The sequence below is a fragment of the Maniola jurtina genome, chromosome 3 (genome assembly GCF_905333055.1).
Source record: "Maniola jurtina chromosome 3, ilManJurt1.1, whole genome shotgun sequence".
In the NCBI taxonomy this organism is placed as follows: Eukaryota; Metazoa; Arthropoda; class Insecta; order Lepidoptera; family Nymphalidae; genus Maniola; species Maniola jurtina.
Window position 1 is genome coordinate 6,680,669 of NC_060031.1, and position 22,827 is coordinate 6,703,495.

The window sequence follows — 22,827 nt, forward strand, 5'->3', positions numbered from 1 at the left end:
TTGAATGTCCTCCGTGTTTTGTAGGTAGGCAGGAACTCGTACCTACCAATTTCTATCTTACAAATAAAACTCACAGACACCACTCCACTCTGTGGGTATGCGTCAACCCTTAGGTAGTGGCTGAGTTTTATGAAGAAATAGACAACTAAGCAATTTATCTTTTGAATCCAAAAGGTTTAACGACACACGCTCATACATCCTCTCTTTCGTTGGTGACGCACAAGCAACACGTGTTTATAACTATCATATAAATATATATAAAAATATATATATGTATAAATTAATAATGCTATGCGTAGACACATGCGCTATTGGACGCATTGCTTCGACAGCTTACAATATGACATACATACCTAGACCTACCTAGTGTAGTTAACCAACTATGTTCCTCCTAGGCGTTCCTCACGAATATCTTTGAATGAAGTTTTTTTTATTTATAATAATTATTTGGGTCTCTTGAATTTATAACTCTATCTAGAGTATGATATCCGGTCGTTAAATTTTTACTACAGCTAGGTACCTATCTAAAATGACGCTAAGTCTGACGTACCTACCTAGTACCTACTTAATATCGTCGTATCCTACAAATAACGGACACAGATACAAAAAGCCTACTTTTCAGGGGGAGGATTTTTGTGTTTAATTTTAATACCTACTTAATAATGAATGTAATCTTAAAGTTAGGGTATTATAAAGGGCTTTTCTGCAATTGCAAGCTTTATTTTATGAAAACAGCCACAAATACCATAGTCGCTTAATTCCACGAAGTTGTGCAAACCTATAAAATGCTAGATAGAATTAACTACAAGTGTAGGTAAATTAAAAATTTATAACATCCCCGACAAGTGAAAGTTACAGTAACTAGATAAGAGCTGATAACTTTCAAACGGCTGAACAATTTTTTTTGGATTATAGCTAAGAACACTTTCGACCAAGCCATCTTTCAAACAAAAAAAACTAAATTAAAATTGGTTCATCAGTTTAGGAGCTACGATGCCACAAACAGATACACACGTCAAACTTATAACACCCCTTTTTTTGGGTCGGGGGTTTAAAAGTACTCACTTACTGGTACTAAATATTTAAATAGTTTTAAGAGTATGTATTTCATTTTCAAGCGTACTATCTGATCCGCTGAAAAGTGGCAGAGCAGCGCTTGTGGCCTTACCTCGAGCATGAGCTATGCCTGAAGGGCGTGTAAAAGTCAGACACTGCGGCCGTGGTGGCTGTTTTCGTCGGATCTATTCCACAAGTACAAATGAGGCTTATTTTCAAATGCTAATTTCTAGGTAATTAAATCAATTTTCACAAAGGTTTATGACTTTGGATGATGTGAAATTGAGAGTAGACTTTAAACCAGCATAAAAATTAAAAAGCTACAGGCCCCGCTACGCCCTTACTCGTAGAATACGACGATATACTAATTGGGTGAGAGCCAATACAAATGTTGAAATCATAAATTAGTAGGTACCTAGTTTTATGAGCATCAGCACTTATTTGCCATAGCTAGATATCTAAGAAGGTACAGGGTAGGTAGGTATTTCAAACAAAATAGAAAGAAGAAAAAACTGCTAAGATGTTCATTTTTATCATTCCAAAAAATAAAAAGATGTTCAAAAAAGACGAAAGTCTAGAACTGTTCAAAACCTAGATTCAGGCGGACAAAGTTGAGAACAGAGAGCTAGTGTTTTATAATAATCCGCGCACCTCGCCTACGCTCTGTCTCGCTTGTTTACTAAATCGAATACGCCTGCGAAATAATGTTTAAATGCTTTCATCCGTTGCTATAGCCCAGTTGGTGGTGGTGCTTTATTGTGAATGCGATTCGAAGGTCTATCTCGTACAGCTGGTTGCCGGATTATCGAGTATAAATAAATATAGAACAACAAAACGTTAACACATCCCGCGGCTCAGTATGGCGGCTACATATTTTTTCACGTCGTTATTGCGGCCTTAGTGGCTAGTGGCTTCTTTGATTAAATTTTCAGGATGAGTCAATCGAGTAATTTAATAACGCATAAATAATCCTATTTAATATTATAAATGTGAAAGTGTGGATGTTTGGATGTTTGTTACTTAATCACGCAAAAACGGCTGAACGGATTTGGATGAGGAATGGAGATAGATTATACCCTGGATTAAGACATTGGCTACTTTTTATCACGGAAAATCAAAGAGTTCCCGCGGGATTTTGAAAAATAAAATTCCACGCAGACGAAGTCGCGGGCATCAGCTAGTATATTAATATAATTGACTAGTGGGAAAATCCATAGAGGTAACCGCCTATGGCGCTGGAATTTGGGGGCGGCAAGAGCTTGACGAGAGTACGGGACAGGCCTGTACTCCCCTAAGTAGGTACCTAGGTATAGTACGCGACATGTTGAGATGGCAATCGAGGTGGCGACGCCCCGCACAGTCGCCGCGCTAACCTGGTGAGGGACAGACTAGCGGGTGACGTGCGGGTGGGCGGGGTGTCCCCCTAGCATCATACCCCGATCACACCCCGATTGCCATCTCGACATCTGGCGAACATTCATATTCATATTCATATACATTATTATGAAATTAATTCTTTTGTTCTGCGGTTAGCACGAGCCAGAGCGATTAGTTCGCGTGTCTCTTCTGTGTGTCAACAGTATCAAAGCCAAAAAAATATCCGTGCTTTTATCAAAGCCATAATACAGAACTTGTCGCAGCATTTTCTGAAATACAGCAGCCCAATTAATTAATTATTTTTCGTAGCCCGCCTATGTAACTTTCAACAGCAACTTATTTTTTGAGTTTGCTTTATCGATCTGTATTGTGAAATTGCACATTTTCAACACAATTAAAAAAATATATCTCCGATATTACACGTCTTAGGAAGTTGATCTTTTTTGATATCGACAGGCAGATTTTTTAGGATATGCCTAACTCCATATCGACCATGTATCGACCACACCACCTTTACGCTTTACCCATGGACTGACACATTTTATCTTTTCTTTTAGTAGATAGACTTCTGAGAACACTAAATTATTTATAAATTATTACAAAGATCGCGATCTTTGTATAAAATATATACCTATTACGCAAAACTATTTTAATTATTATTAATCGCATCGTTTATATTTCCGCTGTTATACCAATGTTACCCGTTTCTTGCTGTAACCACGGTTTTTGACTGAGAGCATTTACCGGGCACTGATAGTGTCATAGCGTCAGAGCTCACGTCAATGCCAAAATAGGTATAGTGTCAATCTCAAATGCCAAAGTGATAGCTGTCAATTGTCAGAAGGTTGCATTGCCATTGCCATAATAGTGCCAGAAGCTAGAAGGGTACCAAATGATGAAATTCATACTTTTTAGTTCGGTCTTATTTCAGTAGGTACTTTCAGAGACATATCGACTGTTCACTATAACTTGACGCCTGGCGTTATGTTGGCGCCATTGCTTTATTTATTCCTAACTTACTTTCTTCTTCTTTCTTTTCTTGTTTGGGGGCTTTTTGTAGTGCCAGACAATGGGTTGGCGACATGAATAGTGTCGTAGACAATAACTTTTTAATGCCTTTTGTATTTTTTTCTTTTTTGGGTCTCGTTCGTAGGATTCGCCATATTTCATCTGGCAACGCTGTAATTGTTTGTCAGTTGTCACTTGTCAAGTTCAGTTGTCAGTGTCACTTCCTTGGCTTCACTTTGTTGTTGTTTATTTTTTTTTATTTTAGTAATTGACTATATTGTAAAACTGAAAATAAAATTGTACGCCACTCTAATATCTCAAATCTGTACAAAATTAAGTGTGGATTTCTTTCAGTTGTTTAAAACATAAAATGGATAATTATTTAGTTATATCGTTTATCGGTGAAGGATCGTTTGGGCGTGTTTTTAAAGCAAAACATAAAGATACTGACGCTATTGTTGCTCTAAAAGTTATTAGAAAGGTAAATGAAACTGTAGTACTACTCTTTATTCATCGATACTGCTTAACAGTTGTCGTAATAAGTGTTTTAATGTCAACTTATTCAAATGCTTACCGATGTCATGAACAAATAGGTCTCGTTTGTCTTGCTTTGGTAGTGGTTTCTTACCACACTAATGCCAAGACCGTGCCACCACGCGATGTAGCGTTCTGGTATGATGCCGCATAGAAAATGTAACGATAAGGAAAGGATATATTTAAGCTTTACTTAAACTGCGATAGTCTTTCTAAGTTAGTCGGCTTCTATGTTAGGCTGCATCGTTGCTTGTACGAGGTGAGATGTAGTCGAGGGTTGACTTGTCATCAAATAAAATAAAAAATTATAATTTCAGAAAGGGCGATCATCAAAAGACTTGAAAAATTTGAGACAAGAATGTGATATACAAAGACAGCTAAACCATCCAAATGTCATTCGCATGATAGATAGTTTTGATACAGAATCGGAATTAGTTGTTGTAACAGAGTATGCAGAAAAAGAATTACATAGTATTTTGGCCAAAGAAGGCTGTTTAAATGAAGACAATGTTAAGAGAATTACGTGGGATTTGGTGTCCGCCTTATACTATTTGCATTCTCATAGGGTCTTACACAGGTATTTACAGCATTTTTGGTAAAGTATTTGCTTTTAATTATACTATTATGTAAACAATTAAAGCCAAAGAGGCGCTGGAACTGCATGATACTGGTAAGCAGTCTTAAATAACTAGCTTTTAATCATCGCAATTTTACCTTTTTTGATGAGCAAACATGAGGTTAAATTGACATATAAGGCACCACAGAAACTGCTTCATGCGTCGGCGACTTTTAAGAAATTTTAAGACTTGAATAGAATCGAACTATTGAGCAATCTACTTCGATAATATGCATGTGGATATTAGGACTTTAATAGATTTAGCATAATTTTTTTATGTAACAGGCAGCTCAGTGAACAATGAGCGTATGACGGTGGCTCTGGAAGAACTGCAAGATTTGCGCGGAGTGTGGTCCTCACTCAGCAAGATATGGACACAGATTGACGACATCAGGGAGAAGCCCTGGCTTTCCGTGCAGCCTAGAAAACTGAGGTACTTACCACAAACCATCCATCCATCCATCCATCAGCCTGTAAGCGTCCACTGCTGGACATAGGCCTTTCCAAGAGCGCACCACCAAACACGGTCCTCCGCCTTCCTCATCCGCCCGCTCCCCGCCACCTTCTTCAGGTCATCGGTCCAGCCACACCATTACCACAAACATTTTATTACCACAAACATTTTATTACATTGTATTATAGCTGGCCAGCTCTGGATGGAATTTCTAAAAACTTTCTTAGCGTGGTTCTGTGCTATTGAGATTGATTGATCTAAATTATGGTACTTTATTCGTTATGAAGGTTATAAAGGGTATATGAAATACAACACCGCTCAGTTGTTGCGACGTCATAATACAAGAGGTATTACGACAAAACCTTCAGAAAAGCGCACTTTGATCTTCATTATATTACTTGTTTTTAAAGATATAAAAAGAAACAGTTTCTCTTAGGGCATTTTGATACTTCTAACTAAAATTGATGGCTTTAATGGCTAAATCTTTTGTCATAATCAACGAGTATAATGAGTACAATAATGTTTTAGGCAACAACTGGAAGCAATGTTAAATGAATTGAAGGAGTTGCCAGCTCGGCTGCGTATGTACGACAGCTACGAATATGTCCGCAAATTACTTCAGTCGTATACTAAGGTATGTTCTATGCTAACATTGTACTATTCACACAATTTTCAAGCTAAAATATAAAAATTCAAGCACTTGTTACATGCCAGCCACAAGGTATATTATTTTTCATCATACCTATTAGAAAAACGAACTTTGTCATTAGGCGAACAAAATTCTATTTTGTTTATATGAATGTTTGAACTTTCTCTCTTCTAATTGGTCCACCTTCGTGCTCTAGTATGTGTTTTGTTTTTTCTCATAAGTAGTGATGAACATAGTGTCTGTCCCTCGGGGCCAATATATTTTGCTCTCGGGCGGCGTATATTGAATTCCTCGCTACACTGAGAATTCTTCTTTAAAATCCTTCGCTTCGCTCTGAATTCAAAATAACGCTCTCGAGGAACAGAATATCACTTTGGCCCCTAGTGACACAAATAACTAATTCTGTCCTAATGTTAATAGAATGGATGGATTAACAGATTCTGCTCACTTGGCTCACAAATATAATAATATCACTAGGTTGTGAGCAAAGTTTTCATTTAAGCTATTAGAATTTAGACAGGATATGAAAGAGGAAGAACTGAATAATTTCCATTTTCCAGGTCAATATGTTGATCGTTGAGTTGAAATCCGATGCTCTGAAAGAGCGTCATTGGCGCCAACTGTGCCGCGCCCTCAAAGTGGACTGGTCCCTTTCCGCTGTTATACCAATGTTACCCGTTTCTTGCTGTAACCACGGTTTTTGACTGAGAGCATTTACCGGGCACTGATAGTGTCATAGCGTCAGAGCTCACGTCAATGCCAAAATAGGTATAGTGTCAATCTCAAATGCCAAAGTGATAGCTGTCAATTGTCAGAAGGTTGCATTGCCATTGCCATAATAGTGCCAGAAGCTAGAAGGGTACCAAATGATGAAATTCATACTTTTTAGTTCGGTCTTATTTCAGTAGGTACTTTCAGAGACATATCGACTGTTCACTATAACTTGACGCCTGGCGTTATGTTGGCGCCATTGCTTTATTTATTCCTAACTTACTTTCTTCTTCTTTCTTTTCTTGTTTGGGGGCTTTTTGTAGTGCCAGACAATGGGTTGGCGACATGAATAGTGTCGTAGACAATAACTTTTTAATGCCTTTTGTATTTTTTTCTTTTTTGGGTCTCGTTCGTAGGATTCGCCATATTTCATCTGGCAACGCTGTAATTGTTTGTCAGTTGTCACTTGTCAAGTTCAGTTGTCAGTGTCACTTCCTTGGCTTCACTTTGTTGTTGTTTATTTTTTTTTATTTTAGTAATTGACTATATTGTAAAACTGAAAATAAAATTGTACGCCACTCTAATATCTCAAATCTGTACAAAATTAAGTGTGGATTTCTTTCAGTTGTTTAAAACATAAAATGGATAATTATTTAGTTATATCGTTTATCGGTGAAGGATCGTTTGGGCGTGTTTTTAAAGCAAAACATAAAGATACTGACGCTATTGTTGCTCTAAAAGTTATTAGAAAGGTAAATGAAACTGTAGTACTACTCTTTATTCATCGATACTGCTTAACAGTTGTCGTAATAAGTGTTTTAATGTCAACTTATTCAAATGCTTACCGATGTCATGAACAAATAGGTCTCGTTTGTCTTGCTTTGGTAGTGGTTTCTTACCACACTAATGCCAAGACCGTGCCACCACGCGATGTAGCGTTCTGGTATGATGCCGCATAGAAAATGTAACGATAAGGAAAGGATATATTTAAGCTTTACTTAAACTGCGATAGTCTTTCTAAGTTAGTCGGCTTCTATGTTAGGCTGCATCGTTGCTTGTACGAGGTGAGATGTAGTCGAGGGTTGACTTGTCATCAAATAAAATAAAAAATTATAATTTCAGAAAGGGCGATCATCAAAAGACTTGAAAAATTTGAGACAAGAATGTGATATACAAAGACAGCTAAACCATCCAAATGTCATTCGCATGATAGATAGTTTTGATACAGAATCGGAACTAGTTGTTGTAACAGAGTATGCAGAAAAAGAATTACATAGTATTTTGGCCAAAGAAGGCTGTTTAAATGAAGACAATGTTAAGAGAATTACGTGGGATTTGGTGTCCGCCTTATACTATTTGCATTCTCATAGGGTCTTACACAGGTATTTACAGCATTTTTGGTAAAGTATTTGCTTTTAATTATACTATTATGTAAACAATTACAATAGTTTGTCTGTTGTTAATGTACACATTGACCAAAAACTACTAGCCCAATTCAGGCAAAACTTTCACAGTCCTTGAGATCTATCTAGATAGAGAATAACTTATTCTCTCTTTGCTCAGACTTAACACAGCTTAAACAAGACAGATTTATATCAAATAGACTTTATTTAATATTGTTTAACATTTATTAAATCAGTCCTCTGGATACTTGGTGGGGACAGAGTACAAAAGTTTGATAGTAGATATTAAAGAAAGGAAACTAGGTGACTTTGTTTATTTTCTTTAATATTGATTATAAAAACAAAAATACCTACCAATTCAACATGTTTTATACTGTGTAAAATATCCAAAAACACATGTTATGCAAACAAAATGAGTTCTTACACACCGTTTGAACTTTATGTGTCAAATATTATCTCAAAAGTATGATTTAAGTCCTTATTTTATAGGTGAACGGTATTTGACATGACAGTTGACCCATGGTGCACGAGAGGTCATTTTGTATGGACTTTATTACAATGCACTTGAACTAACCAAGGGAAATGTCTGTCATGTTGTGACATCTTAGCTAGAAATATATTTTGATTCAATATATTTTAATATATTTTCAATGCAATGGAAATTTATTAAAAGTATATTATATGAAAATAAATATTTCTAGCTAAGGCATCACAGCATAGCAGAAACATTTTTCCTTTGTTGTTTGTAATGTTTCTGGTTACATTTGTGGTTTCAGGGATCTAAAGCCACAGAATGTTCTGTTGGATAGCTCAGGTCGAGCCAAGCTATGTGATTTTGGCCTGGCCAGAATAATGACTAACGCCACACATATTCTCACATCTATCAAAGGAACCCCTCTTTACATGGCACCTGAACTCATTGATGAGAAGCCTTATGATCATCAGGTATACACTTTGATATAGTTTGTCTGGTGGGCCTTTCATGTAGCTTGTGTGGTGGTGGGTTTGTCTGGGAGGCTTCGGCCGAGGCTGATTACCACCCTACCGGAAAAGCCGTGTCGCCAAGCGATTTAGTGTTCCGGTATGACGCCGTGTAGAAACCAAAGGAGTATGGGTTTAATGAAAACTGCCAAATCCTATCCAGGTCAGCCCACTTCCATTTTATACTGTATCAACATTTACCATCAGGTTCTTACCTGCAGTTAAGGCTAACTAGTATCTGAATAAATAAATAAATAAACCGGCCAAGTGCAAGTCAGACTCGCGCACTGAGGGTTCTGTACTCGGATATTTTTTCCAACATTTTGCATGATAAATCAAAAACTATTATTCATAAGAATAAATAAAAATCTGTTTTAGAATGTACAGGTAAAGCCATTTCATATGATACCCCACTTGGTGTAGTTATCTTACTTTGAAAATTGAAACACATTTTTTTTTTAAATGATGTAACCACAAATTCGCGGTTTTCAGATTTATTCCTGTACTTGTGCTATAAGACCTACCTACCTGCCAAATTTCATGATTCTAGGTCAACGGGAAGTACCCTATAGGTTTCTTGACAGACAGACAGACAACAAAGTGTTCCTACAAAGGTTCCGTTTTTCCTTTTGAGGTACGGAACCCTAAAAAAAACCGGCCAAGTGCGAATCCTCGGCGCCGGATTTTTAAATAGGTGATAGGTACCTAAATTACATATTTGAAACACTTAAAACTGACTACTTATCATCATAATAATAGTTTATAAATTAACTAAGATCGGAATTATTCTCGATGAGAGAATACGATCTACAAAAAATTACCAAATTTCAGTTTCTAGGCAGTTTGAACTGTTTCGAAAAATCCAACAAATTATAAGGCTACAGGTTGCTTTACATGCAGAAAAGCCTTAAACTTCAACGCGACACAAAATAAAAATCGCGCCATCTAGCATCGCACATTGAAAACTTTTACACCTATGTTATGAATTATAATTACAGGACTTCGTCTGTGATGGCGTTTGCTGGCGCGCGTGCTGTGCTTGTTTGGAGTGTTTTTTTTGTTAAGAGTGGCTGGTTTTTGTGTAAGTTGGTGTTTTTTGGTGGTGGAACTGACTGGGAAGCACTCTGAAGGGGCGCCGCGCGTATGTCGGCGGGCGCCGGCGCAGACGGAGTCCATACTTGTATAAATTCAATAACTTGAAAATATCACAAACTTGACATTGGCTAATCAGAGTAAAGCCAGATTTAAAGAAAAAAAAAAAAAATTATAATTACATCCGCAATTATTAAAGACTGCAGACTAACATAACAGAGCTCCTGACACTATTAAATAACTTGACCGTAACTGGAAGCTTTATATTGAGAGTAGCATTTCCGTTTCCGTCGATTTCATGCCAGTTTTCGTACTTTTATTGATGTCATATCCGGTTTTGTGGCGCCACCTGGCGGGGTCGCGCTCAAAGTTTTCGTAAATTGCTCAGCGCGGCCATGGCTTCATTGGCGTTTTGTTTGCCGTCGAAGCAACTTGCAATCAGTCAACACGAAACGTTGCAAGATATTTTATTTTATTGTGTGGTACTTTATAAAGTGAATTTGGTGAATAATTCGCAGTAAGTACTTATTTTTAATTTATATTACATTATGTAAAATGTAAAATATAATAATATGTACGTGATCAATATTTTTAACGGGTTGTCCGTTCGGATCACAGTACTTTATATTTATTTGCTTTTCGTACTTGAGACGATGTAACAATTAGAAACCGATTATTAGAAATGAATTTCAAATATTTGAAATTAATATTATTAGCTAAAATTTACCTTTTAAGTCTGTTACAATATGCTCATTTTATTGAGAGGGTACATGACGATAGTTATGACCCCGATTGCATTTTGAAATGAATCCTCTCGGATTTATACGAGAAATTCTTTTAAGATTATGATATGTCTTTTCTAGTTATTGTCATTGTTAATTCAAATTGTTACATCGAATAGTAATGAAATTACAGGTAACCTTTATAAAAATAAAAATATCACACCTGACGATCATCAGGATGAAATCGAATAACAAAGTTCGTGTTTAGATTTTACTTTCAACAGGTTCTAACCATTAATTAACCAGGTTCCAGGTTTTTCAGGTTTAGCTAGCGCATCTTGGTTTTTACGTGTACCTACACAGTACATTAAAAAGTCTTTGATAAAACTCAAGGTTCATAGACCTAGAAACAAACAAAGAGGTAAAAAAGTATGATACCTTGCAATTTCTAGCAGATAAAGCTTATGCAGCTATCACATACTGCATAAACAAAAATAAGCCTAGGTTTTCCTAAAAATTGTGCTTTCTTGACTTTATTTTTATTCGTATATAAATTAACTGAAAATCAATATTAACTTAAATAATAATATTAAATTAACTAAAATATTGACTGAAATCAATAATCAGACTTCGTCGGGTCTTTCCACAATTAGTGGGTAGCTACAGCATAGAAGGTATTGCGATGCGCTGCGAAATTATCACGAGCCAGGTGGGTCTTTTGGTTACATCCATATGGGAAAAAACGAGTGGAGTTTGTTAATATTTTTTGGGTCGAAAAGAACACATTTATTCAGTCAAAAGCTAAGCAATTATTATTAGTCCGCTGCCTCTCGCGGGGGCAAGGCATTGAAAATGTTACCGTTCCATCGCATGGAACTAATTTGCATACACTATGGTAAATTATTTTGACGATTCAAAAGCAATTGCAAAAGTGTATTTGAATAAAGATAAGAGAAATTTATTTGACCCAGCAATAAATAGAAAACACATTGAATGCGTTCGCCGCTTCACAAGCACAGAAAATTATAATTGTTGCCGTTCCATCGCGTGGAACTACTCGACATGCACATTGCTTTTCTGAAAAATGGTCACCCGCCCCTCGTAGGGGCCATGCATTTCAAATGTTACCATTTCAATACATAGAGCTGCCATGACTACCTTTGCCGTGCATTGAGCCTATTCAATGATCAATATTATCCAATCTCGTGGGTTGGATACCAGTATGATCAATATCATTCAACCTTCGCAGGGTTGATCCTAACATGAGCAATATTATAACACCCTCGCGGGGTGGATACCAGTATGCTCAATATCATCCACCCTCGCGGGGTGGATGCTAGTTTGAGCAATCTCATACACCCTCACGGTGTGAATACCAGTATGATCAATATCATCCACCCTCGCGGGGTGGATGCCAACATGATCTATATCATACACCCTCGCGGGGTGGAAACGAACATACCGGTAATATCTACAAAGGTCATTTTAAAAAGTTCTTATCGTTCCTCAATCAGGACTGGCGGTTCAAAAAGGTAAGTAAGCCACAGCATGATTATTTGCACCCGGATTCTCCAAGACAAATCAGAGAAACTAAACCGACCTCGTTCCAAGCAGGTTATTTAGTGCACTGTCTTTCGCAATGAAAGAAAATAGAGGCACCAGAGGTTATACAAAGGTTATTTCAATGGTATCGCATACCAACATTTAAAAAGCCACCTATTGTTTTTCCCAAGGAACTGTATGCAATAGTGCGTAAAATGAATCATGAAGCTTGCACCGCACGCCAAGCTTCCTTTTCACCTTGTTTCTGGTACCGAACTCCGAAGTGTCATCCCGACCAAGATCACATCTTAGAGTACGAAACAACTATGTATGTTATGGCAGAACATTTCATTTTGATAAACATGCAAAGTCTGTTTTCATGTAGTGAAACAGTCTTGTGTCAGTGCTTCTTATTGAGGCCGTACGGGAAAGTTAGATAGATTAGATGATAACCTACCTGCCGTTCGGACTAACCACGGTGTCTATGGGTGATATTAAGAGAATGGTGAAATATGAGTCCTATTTTACTTAATCGACTTGTCATAGCAAGTTAAGGCAAGTACATGCTAAATGTACAAGAGACTAAATACATGTACATTTTTTACATGCATTAAGTTAATATCTACTACAGTCGAACTTACTGTTTTTGTTTAAAATTTGAGAATTGGTTCTTTGACCACGAAAGAGTGAGTCTAACTATTTAGAAATACTATGGAGACCCTAGAAAATGCCTCCAAAGAGGGCTGTTGGATGTAAGAACAGTTAGAAACGCTAGTTAACAAACCAATGACCGCTGGATAATCCAAGATCTATCCAATACTGGTAGATCACTATTATCATTCGTTAGACGTCCACAGCTGGACGTAGGTCTCATAAAGAGACTACCACATGCCACGTAATTACACTGCATGAATCCAGCGGATCCCTGCGACTCGTTAAATGTCGTCTATCCATCAAGTGGCGATCTCCACGCTGCACTCCAAGCTGGCAGATGCGATAAATAAATTATAAGGGCTAAAGGAGAAATATTAGCTACCTCCACTAGTTCATGTTCTAGTAACGGATGCTTCATCTATCATGCTCTTTGACAGGAAAGGAACAAATGCTTTACTCTTATCAAAATGATAGTCTAATTTACCCTTCAGAAGCTTCAAGAAGGCTCACTTCTTACGTCTTAGTTCAAGTCTCATTCAAAGTAACGACGAGACGTTACTCTCTCATTTACTAAGAAAAAGAGGAATGATGTTTATTCTTTCATTCATTCATTTGTTAATACAGCATATTTACAAGGTTTAAGGATGTTGTTATCCTTATTGAATAAAACATTCCAGATACTGGAATTGTGGCTTGACAAATACACCATAGCATACAATATTATATCCGGTATGTATAGTAATCATGTAAATAATTTGTATCTAATGTCATAGCCAACCTCCCAGAGTGGCAATACGAGCTTGTGTGGAAATAATATTTGCAAAGTGGGTAATCCTGGAGGTCGATCTATTCACCTCGGAGAAAGCATTCGAAGTACACAACTATGCACTCTTAGATTTGATGGACCATCAAGTCCTGTTTCACGATGCTGTATCTCATGAAAGTTTCCATTGGCATAGTTGGTTTACGCCATTATTTTCAATTCTTCGTCTTGACTCTTGACCCATCTCAATTGGTCAAAAGGAATATTTTTTGAATAGTTGATTTAGTTTATATAAATTACTCCGATCGAAAGTGTTTGGCGGGCCTCGACCGTTTATATAAAACACAGCCTCATTGACTCGCAATGGGTCTGTCATTGTCTTAAGAAGTCTAGAAATAATGAGTGGTCCTATACTTTAGACACATAAAACCTAAGCAGTAAATCACTGCTTAATTTCAAGCGGAAATCTATCTTGAAACTATTGAATAAGCTTGAAAACGTTGATCTTCATGGTCTTTAAAGAAAAATATTGATACGAACCTAAAGTATCACAATTAGCACCAGTTTTGGCACATAATATAAATGACAACATTTAGAATTTTCATTCCTCTTACACGAATCTGTAATTGGATCTGTTATTGGATGTATGAAATAAAAGTCAAGTAATGTTTGTAAATGCGCGTGTTTTATATGTGCTATATTAATGAATAAAAGCAAATTCACTCAATTATGTATTCATGTCCAAGCATGTTTTAAAATCGATTTCTTCAGAAAGATTTGGAATCCACCCGTTTGGGGTGCTAATAATAACTTATTACTTAACTAATCATTTGTAATATCTGCGTTTTTATTACTGCTTACTATTCAGATAACTTCATATTGCATCAAAATCGTACCTTAGAACGAATGATGTGTATTTAATAAAATTTGATGATTATAAAATTAAAATCTGACATTTGCCCTAAATTCGACTCAAAATCTGAAATAGACAACCAATCAGAAATTGCTTGTAATAGGAATAGTCATAACGGGTATCTTTACCCTCTTTTTGGATTTATATGTGTAATTGGTAATTAATTATTGAACGACAGAGTATGATATGCTACAAAATATAATGCTCTATATTTTATAAATGGTTAACGGATTAAACGTGCCTCTCGTACAGTAGGTATAGCAGACTGGGTAAAAACCTTTTTGAAAGAAGCAAGCATATCTGCTACTTCTAGTAGCATACACTCAACTCAGGGAAAATCATTCTTATGATGAGATGGCCCATGGAAATTAGCAATCAGCTAATACATTTCAAAAAATTTCTAAATGTAAAGTGATTGAAGGCAATGTACTTAGTCCAGGTGGTATCGCTCAACTAACTATTCTTCAGTTCTATGACTGATAGTTAAAATTCTTTTCTTTATTGATTTTGTATTCAAATAAACAAAATTTTGTTTATGAAAAAGAACATAATATCATATAAGTACTCATTATGGTACAAATGTTATCACATTGGCGTAGAATTCTAATATCTATTATGTGGCGTCACCAGGCGAAAACAAACAGGGTCTCAATATAAAGCTTCCAGTTACGGTCAAGTTATTTAATAGTAGCGTTTTACCTGAAAATAAAACGCATATTAAAATACTTACCTCACTGGAAGCTTTCAGTAATTCCTGCCTGGTGATATTGAGCCAATGAAGCCATGGCCGCGCTGAGCAATTTACGAAAACTTTGAGCGCGACCCCGCCAGGTGGCGCCACAAAACCGGATATGACATCAATAAAAGTACGAAAACTGGCATGAAATCGACGGAAACGGAAATGCTACTCTCAATATAAAGCTTCCAGTGAGGTAAGTATTTTAATATGCGTTTTATTTTCAGGTAAAACGCTACTATTTTGTATACTTTGGCTCAGAATACATAATAGTACTAACGTAATATTATTCCTTGAAAATATCGTAAACTACAGTCACATACTAGGCAGTCGTAACGACTACCTATGTGACTGTAAAATCGTAACATAACTTTTACGGTAGACGTACCTACCTATATTATATTCTTAAAGCCTTGTAAGAAAGCTCAGAGTTTCTCTATGTGATCAAATCGTAAATGAGATCCATAGAAGAACCAAAGAAATCGATACTCAATGGTATGTGAAGCTGAAGTGGAAATGGGATGGGCACATTGTTCGAAGAACCGATATTGGGGTCCGAAGGTGCTGGATTGGCGACCTTCCACTGTAAAGCGCAGCATTATCAGACCCCTCACTTGGTGGTCATGCAACATCAAACAAGTCACAGGGAGCCACTAATTCAGGTGGTGTAAGACCATGGCATAATAGTTTTGTTTAACATAAGTACCTGATTATGATTGTGTAATAACAAAATGGATAACTTTACTACAGTCTAAAAATGTGTGTTTTTCTATTTTCAAGGCAGACTTATGGTCGCTTGGCTGTATCGTGTATGAGTTGATGGCTGGCCAGCCACCATTTTGCACAATGTCCATATGGCAACTTGTCAGAATGATTCGACACAAACCAGTTCAGTGGCCTAGTTTCATAAGCCCTGATGCTAGATCGTTTTTACAGGTAACCCATACAACTTTTGTTATTAAAAAATCAGCCAGGTGTAAAAGAAACATAATTAAGTTAAATTTTTCTACAAAATCTAAAAATAAATCCCTTTTGATTGGGATTGATGAAGTTAATGTTTGTTTGTCAAGATTTATTGCTGATTTCTGAAAAACTATGCTGGTTAGTGCTTTCATTTTATTTTACTTGTAATGTTAAGGCACATAAACTTTCATCAACTCAAATTATTTTAGAGTTTTTGCAAACTTTATTTTATTTATATTTGAGCAGATTGAATTCTTTCTATAATGACTTGTATCACGCTTAATACTAATTAAAAAGGCGAAAGTTTGTATGTGTATGAAAATGTATGTTACTTTTTCACGCAAAAAGTACTGGAGGACTTTGGCCAAAATTTGTAATGGAGAAGAGTTCCCTCAGGGTTTTGAAAAACCTAAACCTACTCGGTCAAAGTCGTGGGAATCAGCTAGTATTGTATATTTTTATAACTTTTTATAAATTAATGCATTAAAACCGAATCATCTTTCATATTTTTACACATGTCAAAACATGAGTTTCATATTTTAGGGTTTACTACACAAGGATCCTGATAAAAGAATGGCTTGGCCTGAAATACTGGAGCATCCGTTTGTAGCAGGACACGTGCTGATACTGCCGCAGGATAAGCAGAGTGATTCACCCTTCACCAAACCTTTGTCCTGTAGCCAGCAAGAAGCCAAGCTTTTGCAAACTGAAAAGATGAGCAAGAATCCTAAGTTGGTATTTTTTAACAGTGATTAAAATAATAATAGTTTATGTTTTAACTTTTCTTTGACATTTTGCATGTAAAAGATGTGCCCATGTGAACTAAATATTTTTTCAGTTGTTTGTTTCGGTCAGTTTTTATTATTTTAGTAAAAAGTTGCTTTTTAATCATTAAATAACTATCTGAGGAATAAACGTTAATGTTTTAATAGTTTTTAAAAAATCAGTTTTTTCTCTCAAATTATCTAATGATAGAAAAATCAGGCTTAACTAGAAGGTAATGCTTGACTTAGATATCACCTGATAGTAAGTGTCAATGCCTCAATGCCAATAGTAAGTGTCAATTCTCACCTGATAAGCATAGGGTAGTTATAATGCATACCTCTGCCTGTAACGCTAAATCGCTTAATGGCTGAGATGGTGACTAGAGTAAAACCTGACCAGATTCAAGGCATATTATAAATTACTAAATTATTTTCACCTGGAAGGTAACTTACATATAAACTCATACCTTGGCACCAGTGAGGCCATTAAAAGATTTTTATAAATATGAAGTATTTCTTTTAATACTTTTTTAATTTTTACCAGAAACCTGAAAACTGAAGATGAACTAAAGACTGAGACTAGAGAGCATGATTTGAGAAATGTTCGAGGTGTAATGCAAGCTATGGAGTGTGTCCCCATTTCAGACGATGACAGTGTTAGAGCAACAAGTGCTTTCAGTGTTAGAGACAGCCTTAAAACGGATGATGAAGACCAATCGCAGCCCATAACAGCAGCGAACGCAAAATTGCTACGACATGAGTTCAATGTAATGAATTCTAATCTTGTTGTGTGTAACCTTGAAAAGAACATAGCACAGCTCATGTCTGTCAACCAAAAACACGAATTCAATAAAATGCATAAAATAGATGAAGAAAAGCATGATACTCATAAAGATATCATTGAGAAGAAAGACACTGAAATTGATACTACGAATAATAAAAAAGACACAGATGAAAGAGCTGTAAAACAAAAAATGAAACCACCCGAAACTGCATCTCAAAGTTTGGAAAACCCTAAAAGTTCAACTAAATGCAGTAGCGATGTCAGCTCAGGATTAAGTAAGAGCGTCCCACCATCATATAAGCAGAAAATATTACAGTTCTCTAGAGATAAGTTGAGGTTCGGCAGCGGTGGTAACAAATTAACACGAAGCATTAAAAGATCATTCCATTTTAGTAGGAGCTTGGATAAGAATAAAACTGAAAGTCAGAGGCGTACTAGTGAGCCTAATATAGAATTACCAAGTATTGTAGATAAAAAAGTGGACTTAGAAAAGTCTAAGTACTCTAAGGAAGACAGAGATGAAGATATTGAGAAATGTGAAATAATTGAAGAAACATCTGATGATAAAGAAATAGCTAATAATGATAGAATGATGAAAACAGAAGAGAAACATGAAGGTATTTTTACATCTTAAGGTACACTTCAGTTAATGATTAAATAATATATAAATAATACAAATTATTTTCTTCAGTTAAGGAGCCATCTACCATAGAACTAGAGGAGTGGGAAGCATTTCTAAACTCGAATATTACAGAAGTTATGGAAGGCGATGTAGAATCTCTCACACAATTAAATATGGTAAGATTAAATATATTATTTAAACATACTGTTTCAAAGTTTAATTTTTTTATGTTACTTTGTTAAAATTACGTACTTACAAAAATTTATGTAAAATATGAAAGAATTAACAAAATATCTCAACAAAAAAAATGAAAAATTATGGAACTTTAAAGTTGCGCTTGCAAGAATAATTTGTTTTCACGCGGCGCAACAGCATTTGACGTCACGACAGACGCTGCTCTACTATGGTAAAATTAAAAATGACACCAAATAATTAAAAGCAAACAGATACGCGATAGCTCACATACTATAGACTTAAACGCTATTGAGCGATTTGTGTTACGACGAACTCGGCCGGATAAAATCTCTCGCTATTAGGTATTCGCTAATGAATACTTATACTAAAAAAGTGTAAATTTTTTAGTCATTATTATTATTGATGGATTACAAGAAAAACACAGATTTAATAGTTTTGATTTGTATTTTAATTCCCCATTCATTCAGTGTTTTCGGTCCAGGTAAGCATGGTTGTGGGCGTGGTGGGCGTGGCGGCGAGGCACGGGCGCGGCGCACGCGTGTGCGGCGCCGTGGCCGCGCTGCTGGCGCTACCGGCGCTGTCGCATGCGCTGCCGCGCCACGCGCTGCTCAACATACAGGACGTGAGTACGCACTACCCTGCATCTAATTATACACTACAGAGATGGATTATGATCTAGGATCATCTAGGTTAAAAATCCAATCCATTCTGCGTGCACTGCTTAAACATAGACCTTTTCAAAAGCACGCAACCAAACACAATCGTCCGCCTTTCTCATTCACCGAGGGGTCCTGGACATCAGATTGTAAGCATAAAAGGAATTGCAGCCCACAAATATTTTTGTTCGGAATATTTGTGGTTATATATCGTCTAGTTCATAGTAGTTAGTACATAGAAGCCGTTGATTCAGCTGATTCTGTTCGTTGGGAAAATAGAAATAAATAATGGTTACATTCAACGCTTGGTCAATTTAAAGGTTACTCATTACACACACTTTTTCATACAAATGTATTAAGCTGATTTTATTGTTATATTATTTGTTGTTATAGATCTATAACAAAGCCATTTATCTATTTTTCTCTTCCATATTAATGCCTGGTAATAACCAATGTGATAAAATTATGACCCTGAGTCAACATTGTGGGTGAATAAAGCACTTAAAAACCACGCCCAAATGTTAATTTGCGTTATCAAAAAACATTGCCCATCTGACTCTTGAGTATGTCCCGCCTGTAAAATATGTCGATTGGATGGAACAGCATTCGCTGACGCTCGACTTAGAGCCACCATGGAGAGCACTCCTAAGGATGAAATCTCTTGACTGATTTTTTATTTTATTCAGATACAAGTTAGCCCTTGATTGCAATCATACCTGGTGGTAAGTGATGACGCAGTCTAAGTTGGAAGCGGGATAAACTGGAAGGATTAATGTCTACATTCTTTTTTTGTGTATGTTGTTCACTTTATTTACGAGTTCTTGATAGACTATTAAGCCTAGACGAAACCTTTATTATACATTTCACAAAATTATATAATTACGACTTCGTTCTTGAATAACTGAATTAATTTATATAATAGGAAAGTTTATCGTTTAAGTCGCTTGTAAGGACTTGTTCACGCCAATTAGTGCGTTAAACGATATTGGTGGATTGATAAATTCTTTTGATTACATAACCAGGTGTACCTGGAGGCGAAAGTTGTTTACAACTTCGTGGCAGCAATAAACACTCTAATGAGAGACTGCAAAGACACCGACGAGGGAGTCGAAGACAGGTAACAGTAATATTGATTTTGTTACTTTTATTTTTGGTAGAAGTTCCGTGACGAAATTTCTTTGAGTATTCTAGGTAGTTTCTTATAGACTAGGTTATTGGAAGCTAGTGAAAATGTATTAATTAATACAAATAATAATAATAATATAATTGATAATTATTGAGTATAATTAGTTAATACTGCAATCAGATTCGTATGAATTAAGCCCCGTGATTTTGGCGCGCTTTCATATGGTGTACGCTGGCGTATTTATTCGGATTTATTCCTTAATTTGTGCTATAAGACCTACCTATCTGCCAAATTTCATGATTCTAGGTCAATGGCAAGTACCCTATAGGTTTTCTTGACAGGCACGTCGGACGTACAGACAGACGGATAAACAACAAAGTAATCCTATAAAGGTTCCGTTTTCCCTTTTGAGGTAGGGAACCCTAAAAACTGTATGCAAAGTTCAAGTTGCCAATATAATCGCCAACCTTGCACCAAAAGAAGATAAAATTATTTAGTTTTGTACTCTTCTATTCAAGTTTTCTATTCTTCAGTCATATCTACCCTGGCTACCAGACCTAGTATCTTTGTCCGCCGCCGGCTAGGCTTTAAAAAAAGACTAGAAGACACTCCGGTTCTAATGAACCCTTAACTAGGGTTCCGCGAAGTGATATATAATCCAAGTTCTAACTGACCCAAGTGTGGATAATAAATATACAGGGTGTCTACACGCTTCGTGATTTGTTCACGAGCATCAGACACCTCCACCTAATATTGGTTTCAGAGAGCAAGGTGTGAGTCGCATGGTGGAGGTGTGCGGCTGGCTGTGCGTGCGCTCGTGCCGCGCCGTGCGTCAGTTCGCGACTGCTGTCGTCGCCTACAACGCACACCCAGTCTTCACTAACCTTCTCTCTTCATGTAAGTACTGTTCGCGACAGCTCGAGATGGCAAACGGGGTATGAGGTGAGTCGTGCACGGGGGGACGCCAAGCATATCCGCGCTGTCTAGTTTTAGTGTTAGTACCGCTAGTCCGTATCGACCGCGTTGATCGATTTCGTCGTCGCTTGTACCATAGATGCGAAGTCACCATTCCAGCACCTTGGGACCCCAACATCTATCGGTTTATCGAACGATGTGTCACTTCAGCTTCGCAACCCGCTGAGTTACGCCGGTTAATCTGGTTCTATCTCCTCGAAAATATCCCCATAATACCTAATTCTTTCTTTCCAGATTCAAAAACGCCTCGGATCACTCTGAACGTAGTTGGGATCCTGATCACAGTGTTACAAGATCTGCCCGAGCATGCGGATGTCGTTGAGAAAATATTGTTCGACGACGAACATTTCAACTTCTTGAGGCTTCTAGAACAACCCAGCGACGCTCTTAGGTTGAGAGTGTGTATTCTGATTAGTTTATTGTGTACATTTTCTTGTACAGCATTTTCCGCTGCTATGGAGTCTAAATGGTCAAAAAAAGAGAGTGAAAGTTTAGAGGCTTTGCATAGTCATTGTAATGTTGCTTTGAATAGAGCAGCTCGGTTGGCTACTAAGGAGCTTAATAATATGCCCTTTTATTCAAGCTGATTTTAACAATAAGTTACATTATTATGTGGTACTAATGGTGTAGTGTAATTGAAGACATTTCATAACGTATGGTGCAGACATTTCGTGAGTTTAGTTCTTACGATTTACTTAGTATTATTTTGTTTTATAAGGCGAAAGTTTGTATGTGCAGATTGATTTTACCCAGGATTAACATAATGTCTTTTTTTATCCCGAAAAATCTAAGAGCTTCCATGGGATTTTTAAAAACCTATATCCATGCGGCCATCAGCTAAGTAATTTATACCTATATATTTAGAAGATACATTTAGGTACCTACATGAGTTATATGATAATAACAAAGTGAACTCTCGATTTGATCCTGAATCGACATCTGTCAAATCGGCTCGGCTAGAGATGACCTGTCGCTAGACCAAAGCTAGTCGTTTCATAGACTATCAAGGAAGCCTCGATGTTTTGTTCCAAATTTAATAACTGTCGTGAACTGTGTCGTATAAAATAAAAGGTTCACAAATATGCATTTAGTTTTATCCAGACATGCATTTACTTTTGTAAAATTTATGTGTTAAGGCATTAAACCATCCATTAATAAATTAGATAGCCCATCTGTGGATAGCAAGTAGCAATTTAATATATTAATAGATGGCTATAATTTTATTTTAGGAATATTATGATCTTTAAGGAATCTTCCGTTGTAAATATTATTTATATGAAAAGAAAATCTTAATAAAAACTTTATTAGAATTAAAAATTTTGTTTGAACGTTTCCTTCAAGGAGCTTTCCTGAATCCTCACTTGCTATGCTTTTATTTGCTAAGTTGCTAGAGAAATGCATTTTGACGTCTCAGTTTAGCAGATTTATTGAAGTAGATATATATTAAGAAGCATAATATCCTAATTCATAAATGCAACACAGAAATATATTATTTGGAATGACATCACAATCTGACAATTTCAAAATGGAA

General features: G+C 36.4%; 1 protein-coding gene across 2 annotated transcripts; it reads left to right on the forward strand.

The window, feature by feature from the left end:
- The first annotated feature begins 3,663 nt into the window (after positions 1 to 3,663).
- LOC123881159 (serine/threonine-protein kinase RUNKEL) lies at positions 3,664 to 22,594 on the forward strand. 2 transcript variants are annotated; one of them, XM_045929778.1, is made up of 11 exons: positions 3,664 to 3,922; positions 4,293 to 4,552; positions 8,585 to 8,753; positions 15,992 to 16,147; positions 16,718 to 16,905; positions 17,483 to 18,339; positions 18,414 to 18,520; positions 19,021 to 19,161; positions 20,218 to 20,312; positions 21,085 to 21,218; positions 21,531 to 22,594. In XM_045929778.1, the coding sequence occupies exons 1-11, from the start codon at positions 3,812 to 3,814 to the stop codon at positions 21,881 to 21,883; spliced, it is 2,571 nt and encodes an 856-aa protein (XP_045785734.1). In that variant the 5' UTR covers positions 3,664 to 3,811; the 3' UTR covers positions 21,884 to 22,594. The 2 variants fall into 2 exon arrangements, with proteins under 2 accessions (XP_045785734.1, XP_045785732.1); XM_045929776.1 differs by lacking the exons at positions 3,664 to 3,922; positions 4,293 to 4,552 and adding exons at positions 6,899 to 7,157; positions 7,528 to 7,787.
- The last annotated feature ends 233 nt before the right edge of the window (positions 22,595 to 22,827 follow it).